The sequence below is a fragment of the Eucalyptus grandis genome, chromosome 4, assembly GCF_016545825.1.
Source record: "Eucalyptus grandis isolate ANBG69807.140 chromosome 4, ASM1654582v1, whole genome shotgun sequence".
NCBI lineage: Eukaryota > Viridiplantae > Streptophyta > Magnoliopsida > Myrtales > Myrtaceae > Eucalyptus > Eucalyptus grandis.
Genome location: NC_052615.1, coordinates 1753420 through 1761456, shown reverse-complemented (window position 1 = coordinate 1761456; position 8037 = coordinate 1753420). Strand labels below are relative to the sequence as shown.

Here is an 8037-nt window from a genome sequence, read left to right as displayed (position 1 = left end):
TATCCGTAGATTTCCTCTTAATCTAAGGGTGGAGATTGCACCTCCTTATTTATCAATTACCCATATTTATTACATAACGTACAATTACTATATCACCCCCTCATGATTATTCTAGAAGAAAAGGCCTCGTAAAACATGCTTAAGCCTTGCCTTAGAGGGGTGATATCGGAATCGTCTATCCCATCCGACCCGATCCGCGACCCACGAGGAGAGACCGCCGTCAACGTTTCGGGTCGGACCTTCTAGGGTTCTACGCAAGGCTCAAGCAGGGAGGCCCTTCCTTCAACGGGCTGCAGTGGCGGTCGTTGGATTTTCTTCAAATCTTGCTGCTCTCTCTTCTTGCTGCTCTCTCTTCTCTCGTCTTTCTACCTACGAATGCAGCGAGGGCGACGCTTTATGTCTTGTCGTCAATGCGCCTCTTTTTCCTGAGTCGATCCGAGGCTGAACTGGCACCTCCTCGCTTCCGGTAGCTGCCATGGCGGGGGATGTTTCACTGAAGGTGGAGTCGGAGAATGTCTGTTGCAGAGCGGTACGGTTGATGGGTGCATTTAGACGCGCTTGTTGTTTGGCTTTTTGGTTCCTTAGAGTGGTGGGTTTTTGTGGGTTTCGATAGTCCTTCGAGCTGACGACTCTTCTTGGGTGTGTTGTGTGCGCTTGCAGTGGAAAGTCAAGTACTCGAAGTTGGAGGAGAAGCGGAACGCTCTCAGGCAAGCCGTGAAGCTTCTCGAGCAGCAGCTCGATAGGGTTCAGACCGAAAGCCTCAATCTCAAGAAAGGTAATGGAAAAACTACCGCTTTGATCATACAAGAAGGTCATGTTAGATACTATCTTGCTGTGTATGATTCTGAGAGCTGAAAATTCGAGTGGGTTTTGATGTCGAATCTGAAATGTGTTTATTCAATACTTTGCTCGATGAAATTGTTTTGTGAGGGGCTTTATGCTTTTATTTCGGTATTCAATTCCTTAAGGAAGAACAGATTTGGCGCTGCCACTGACATGTAGTATATATACTTATGTCTCTTTTTCTTCTTGCAGCATGTGATGCAGAACGGGCTCGTGCAGACCTTGAGAAAGAGGAAAAGGAGAGAGCTTTATCTGTCAGAGTTTCGTTGGAGAATGAAGTCGCTGCCTTGAAGTCTGAGATAGCATCGTTGAGGACAAGTGTCGGTTCTGATGATCAAGACGGGAAGGAGAAAATCAAGTTGCTCGAGGCCCAGGTCTCTAAGGGGGAAGCAGAGATCAAACGTCTTAAGGAACTTGCAAAGAAGGAGAAAACCAGGGCAGATTCAGAAAGGAAGAATGCAGGGTCCGAGAAAAGAAGAGCTGAGGAAGCCTGGAAAATGTTGCACACTGAGAAAAGTAAGGCTGATGAAGAGAGAAAGATCTATGCTATTGAGCAGAGAAAGGCTGAAGAATCTAGGCTTCAGTTGCAGAACTTGAGAAAAGAAATTGATGAAGCGAGATCAAAATTAGTCTCTGAGACTTTAAGGTGTGAAGAGACAAAGAAAGAACTTGAATTAGAGAAGCAAAGAACAATGAAAGAGAGACAGCGTGCCAATTTGGAGAAGGCTAAAGCAGCTGATCAAAGAAAGCTAGCTGAAGATAATCACAGGAAGCTGATGGAAGAGAAAGATCATGCTAAAAAATTGTCTGGTGAAGTTGAGGAAGGCAAAAAGCGCATTGAAAAATTGCAGGAAGAGCTTCATGACGTTATGTCTTCTATCAAAATGAGTAACTGTCCTGTAGCAGGAGCTGACCAGAAAGTGGATTTTGAGATGGCAAGGCAGAATGATGAGCTTTGCAAAACGGCTAAGCTGATTTTCAAAGGTGAGAAAGCAGCCATTGATGTTGAGAAACAGAGACAGTCAAGTAAGAAGAAACAGAAAGCTTTGGAAATGTTGAAAGGAAATGGTCAAACTGGAGAGCATATTAAGGCTTTGGATGACAAAGATAGTGATAAATCATCTAAATTGTCAGAGAAAAAGAGGCGAAGGAGTGGAAAGTTCCAGTTAGATCATCAGATACATGGATCTGGGAAACTGTTGGAGGCTCCTTCTGCGTTGCCTATGAGGGATGCTGAATCTACCAAACTGAAGCTTTTGAAAGAAAGATTGAAGCTTGAAAAGACGAGAGCTAAACATGCCAAAGAAGTGGTGGAATTGGAAAAATGCCGAAACAATCTTCTGATGCAAGAAATCCTTCGTATGAAGATGGAGTTTGGTGAATTTTCACATCGCCTGGATTTACTAAGCAGCTGTTACTCGCCCGGCTGTGGAGATATGCCTGATCTTGAAAAGGTGTGTTTCCTAATCAGTAAATTCTAACTCCTGTCATTTATAGTTTCTTCATAAACATCATCTAAGGGTGGACTTACATCTTTTTCTCGTTTGCTTACCTGATGGTTTGATGACCTCTGTAGAATGCAAGAACCACTGGTACAACTGGAAGGAGGCAAAATTTGTGTGTCCCAGAATCGTTTTATGTATGCTGTCAAAGCGACAATGCAATTTTCAAGCCTAGCTGTATATCTGTTGCCACATGTGATGATTTGAGACAGCTTCCGCACAGAGAAGTTGGGCCACCTACACCTAGAGGCAGTTCTACTGATTTTGTATCAGGTACTGATTCTAAATCGGAGCTTCCGCCTAGAAGCTCTAACAGAAAAAAATTACAGCGTTCTGCCATAAATTCTGCTATGGCATCTTTTTCTGATAGAGAGTTGGTGGGATCACAGGACAGGGGATGCATTGTTGCTTCATCAGCAAAACTGAGGGAAGATAACTTGAATCAGCAAAGAACCGTTTCAACCCTATCCAACAGAAATACCAAAGTGAGGGCCAATGAAAAATTTCCTGAGGTTTGTGACGATAGTGTGAGAAGTCCTCATGTGGGACTTCATGGATCAAAAGTATGTGGACAGAAGAGGAAGGACCTTCTTGATTTAATTGAATCGGTTGATTATATGAGTGTAAGAAGTAGGAAGTTGCATGGTATTTTAAGTCAACAAACAAATGAACCCTTGAATGATGCTGGATATATGCTTGATAGTAAACAAGTGGAGCATGAGAGCAGGCGGAAGAAGAGAAAGGTTTTTCATGAAAAGGACAATGGAAAGGGGCTACAACATGGCAAAAGGATACTGCAGAACAAAAGTAACCGTGAATCTGAAATTTGCACTGAAGCAAATATCAGTGGACAGGTTCCCAATGTATTAAAAGGAGGAGTTTGCTTTGTACAGAGGGAGGATGTTGGTGGTTCTTTTGGCTGTAATAATGATAAAGTTGAAATCTTTGATACTATGGATGGCAGTTATATGAAATTGCTGGAGTTGGATGATCCGACTGATGAGCAGCGCTACAGGAGAGCAATTGGCAGGCTTGTTTCTCCAGCACTTCCTGAGATGGACTTCGAGGTCACTGAATCTTCTGATAAGGAAGAGAAAGACTTCATCCATGGAATAGTGCGTGAGAAAGAGAATCCAGCATCTTCCTGCTGTCTTGGTTTGGTAGAAGGGAGAGTCGATTCAAACCGGTTGAGATTTATTATTTCAGGAGATGGGGATAAATATTCATTTGAGAGCCAACATGGATCTGCATATGATACTCTTCCTAAATATTGTGTTATCTCTTCGGATGTTAAGGAAATTGAAAGCATATATAGGATAATTCTTGCAATCGACAGTTGTGTGGTTCGGAGTTCTTTGCTATCTCACCCAGGCTGGATGCTGCAAAAATTTCTGATTGAACTGAGGAAGGAAGAAAATCTCCTGCAGAAGTGAGTTATTTTTCTGCTTCCATGTACTTATGTTGATCCTCTCTGGAAAGTAACAGTATCAGAAAAAGAGCAAAACAAATATGTTACATGTTGTGCCTGTTCAAATGTTCTATCTGGTTCCATGCGCAGAGATTTTTAGTTTGTTTCTGCATTTTGCATCTGCTTTTATTATAACTGCTTGCTTTTTAATAGTTGTTGCTCTATCCACTTGAGAAAATCAAATGTAATGATTTACTTTCTTTTTTGTACTAATTTCAGGGAAAGGGTCTGTGTGCTGTTTTCATTATTGCTGGTCAACTACTCTGTAGTGGCATCGGGAACATCTGGGTACTCATTTGACGGAGACTTTTTCAATTTGGTAGATTCATTTGCTGAGCATATAAAGTCTGGTAAGTTATCTTCATGTGAATATTAAATGTAATCCATGAAGTCAAATATGATAACCGTGGAAGTAAATTTTTTTCTTAGTTACATTTGTTATGTTGAATGTAAATTTGATTTTGTTTGGTTTGTTTGTTTGTGGAAACAGTGATGTCAAAAGCAGAGACAAGACAACTATTTATGGAATTATGTCAAGTTGATGGACTTCTTTGTCTCATTGAAGATTTCCTTGTTCACGGAAAGATTATTTTCTGTAATAGTGTACCTTCTAAATCTTTAATCTCGGCTGATAGAACAGTGGAAATGAATTTGAACAATGTTGATGGTCTCCTGTCATCAAGAACTGCATCAAGGGATCTATTGGTGGCTGGCAGTATTGTTTTTGCATCAATATGTGTAGCAGACAATAAGATTGGTTTTTCATGTGAAGCTTCCTACAAGATTTGTCATACAAATGGATCAAATCCTTTATTGGTCCTTAGCATTCTTCATGTGTTTGCTTATTTATGTGGAAGTGAATATCTTACATCAAGTAGATATAGTTTGCTGATGACCGTCTTGAAGTCAGTGGTTATGCTTCTTGAGCAATCTAATTTGTCAGTGGGTTCTCAATGTCCCTTGTTGGTGGGGGAGGTGGGAGCTGTAGTACCTCCGTGCGCCAGGTGCCCATTCAGTATCGGAGCAACTTCTGTGGATGATGTCATATCACAATTATTAGAGAGGATTCAAAAGATTGCTCTTTGTGGAAGACTGCAACCTGTCACATGTGAACCGATCAATTCAGGAAATACTCTAGATAATTTTAGTGCTCAGCTTGATGCGTTTGAAATCCTGCCTGAGAAGGGAAACAATGGGGTTCCCCCTATTGAAACACAAATCAGAAGTGCTGAGGATCTCTTTGATCTTAGTGAATTACTTTCTTTGGTGGAGCTAATTGCAATGAACGCAGTAAGTCTTCTGCTGAATCTACTGATCTGTCCTTTATGACTAACATATTGTATCTGACCGCCCCAGTTCTGTTTGATCTAAGCATCTTTCTGATGATGCAGGGGTGGGAGTCCACACAAAGTAAAATCATCCCGCTGCTGTTAAAATTTTTTGAATCTCCTGTGCTGGAAAGCGTTTCTGCAGCTGTCATAGTTCTTGTTGGTCAACTTGGAAGGTAAGATGTTACTGACTTGTTTTTATCAAACAAAAAGAATGAATTGGATTTTTCCCCTTTCTGGAGATCAGACTAGCTGTTTATTACATAAATTGGTGTTGAGCTATAATATGTTTGTAGGTTGCATTGGTTTTGGGTCGATATCGTTGTTCTGAAAATTTTGTCAATTGATAAATGCCACTTGTGGAGATTCCACAGAGCAAGTCTTTGTGACAGATACTTGGAGAGAAGATTTTGTCGGACTTGTTTATGTGAAGTTTGCTGAGTAGATCCATGTCAGGCACCTTTATTTGTTATTTGATCTTGTGCACAATGCTCGAATGTCTCTGTGGAGAGAGTTCCATGTGCCTCATTTCAAGCATAGTAGATTAATGTAAGGCCAGGCTGCAAAACCCACCTATACGTCTGTTAGGGAATAGAAGAGGAAACTGCTTTTCTGTGTGGCATGTCATGGTCTTTTACTACACCTTTGCTGTCTAATGCTTCTTGGATTTATATATCTATAGATTAGAAGGTATTAGGGGTGCATATGCAAATTGGTGCACCAGTTTAATTTGTGAAGATCTCAGCCAGGCAGATGGTTAATTAAGAATGGTTTTATCAGTCAATGTTGATTGGGGAGATATGAAAGTGTAAAATTCCTCTAAAGAAGATGTGATTCAACTTTTATTTCTCAACGATGCACTCTTGAGAGTATGAAGAGGTTGCTGGCAACTTGTCTGTTTAAACATCTTGAAAACTTTGTTTCAGAAAACCAGACAAAGTAATATTATCTATTTCTATCTGTGAACTTGCTCACAATGATGACCATGCAGTGTCCACTGATCTGAATTATATCCATCTGATTTTACAAGTTGATTAAATCCTAGTTTTTCTTCATCTTTAGTGCTTAATAAGTTTGGCCAGTCCTCCACACATGGTTCCCTGACAAATATTGGCAGAAAACAACTAAGCTCGATTGAGGACATAATGGTTACTTTGGAAGGATTGACAATGGAAAACTTTGATTGACTTAAATTATTGAAGTGGCATGGCAAAGTTCCATACTTCAAAGAGAGAGAAATTGTGAAAAATTGTCAAACAATGGGATGGACATCTGACTTGCAGGCTTATAGTGTATCAATTGATAGACGTAGATAGTAGTGATATAATTAAGAGATATATTTATAACTGATATATGGTCATATGGTGTCAAGTGTGCAAGGGCTGATTAGTAGGCTGCGCTGGTGTCATGGACATCTGGAATGAATAATTGCAAAACTAAGTGAAGGTTGTGGCTTGAACAGGATGATAATAAATGAAACAGTACTCCTTTAACGTTAATTTTGGCAAATTGCCTATAGCTTTTCCCTTGATCGTCTTTCTTGTACATGCTTTGTTTCGTATGCATTAACTATGTTTTGTTCTAATTTCAGGCTTGGAGTTAAAGCCGGTGGCTTTGATGATGTAGGAGTCCAAAGTTTGAGGTCTTCCTTGTATAGCTTTCTCCGACAGGCCACCACCTTGAACATGGGCTTCTCTACTCAGACTGCTATCGCAACTGCTCTGCTTCGGCTTGTGCCCCTAGATTTTGAGAATATTTTACAGGGTAATGCGAGTGTGAGTCAGTCTGCCCCTGCCTGTGGTGTCAGAAAATGGTTTTCTTCTTTAACAAGAGAACAGAAAACCTTGATTTGTAATCTTCTTCCAGTCAGCAACTGTAGATAGAATCTGAGCTTCATGTGCTGACTCGCTTTTCTTGTACTAGAAGATCAGTCAATTCACAAGCTCTACACAGAATTGTCAGGTTTAAGTTATTGAAGCAGAGCGGAAATAGCGGCAACTTTCACTTTTTGTAGATTATTGCAATGCGGTTGGTGGCATGGCAATTTTGGATCTGATGGGAGAAACTTTTTGATGTCGATATCGCAATTTGGCTTGCCATACTGCAATTTGTGTAACTGGAATGTTCGGGGAAGGATTTTTGCTCAGAGGATGAGAATGGAAAGCCATTTTGTCCAGTTTCTTGCTGTTTTGACTAAATATATTTATCTATCGATTCTGGTCTTTCACATGCCATCCTGCTAGCTTATTGTGAGGCCTTGGGCGTGGACGCACATGTATCAGACCTAAAAACATATCCTAATTTGGAGGAGGAAAGCTAACGCGCCGTAACATATTTCATTGATGCTGAGGTTGTCGCCCATTTGCAGGTCGGTGGAATGCAATGCCTCTGGAGATGTAACAATGTGTGCGAACTGCGGTGATAGCTTATACTCGAATGCGCTGAAGCTACTGGGGAGTGGAAACAGTAATTCATTTTGCAGTGGTGTCCAGTACTTCCAGCTCAGTGCTAGTGAATTTACGAAAGGAGCGGCAAAGCGTTTGAGCAAATACTTATAGACGTTTCGCATTGAAATCTATGAGCCAGATTCAATTTTGACTGAGATGATTGGTTTTGGTTACTAATGTAGGAGGTTGCTATAACTCTGAGAGAGCCGAATGGCTGATCGATAGTTTGAGAAATTGAACATACATGTGTGAAAAGCGGGAGTGTGTCGTGATAAGCCTGCCTGGGCCATGGGAAATTCGACGTCTGTATCTGATTCTTTAAAGGAACGGAGGGAAGTTTCTAAATATTTGGAAAACGTTGTTTGAAATGAAGACAGCATGAAGAGATGAACGTGCAAGATTAGAGCTAGATGTTCATATTGCGGACATAATGCGTGATCATATTCGTA

The 8037-nt window shown here is 40.7% G+C and overlaps 1 protein-coding gene across 1 annotated transcript; it reads left to right on the top strand.

Moving 5' to 3' along the window:
• The first annotated feature begins 342 nt into the window (after positions 1 to 342).
• On the top strand, positions 343 to 7363 carry LOC104442465. The gene is made up of 8 exons (XM_039311168.1): positions 343 to 529; positions 661 to 775; positions 1036 to 2297; positions 2420 to 3774; positions 4033 to 4163; positions 4304 to 5103; positions 5205 to 5317; positions 6733 to 7363. The coding sequence occupies exons 1-8, from the start codon at positions 476 to 478 to the stop codon at positions 7022 to 7024; spliced, it is 4122 nt and encodes a 1373-aa protein (XP_039167102.1). The 5' UTR covers positions 343 to 475; the 3' UTR covers positions 7025 to 7363.
• Positions 7364 to 8037: the final 674 nt, after the last annotated feature.

Excerpts from the sequence above, each read along its gene's own strand:
- LOC104442465 (XM_039311168.1), top strand. The coding sequence starts at position 476 with ATGGCGGGGGATGTTTCACTGAAGGTGGAGTCGGAGAATGTCTGTTGC. Across the intron at positions 2,298-2,419 it reads ATATGCCTGATCTTGAAAAG|AATGCAAGAACCACTGGTAC; the intron begins GTGTGTTTCCTA and ends TGACCTCTGTAG. Across the intron at positions 3,775-4,032 it reads GAAGAAAATCTCCTGCAGAA|GGAAAGGGTCTGTGTGCTGT; the intron begins GTGAGTTATTTT and ends TACTAATTTCAG.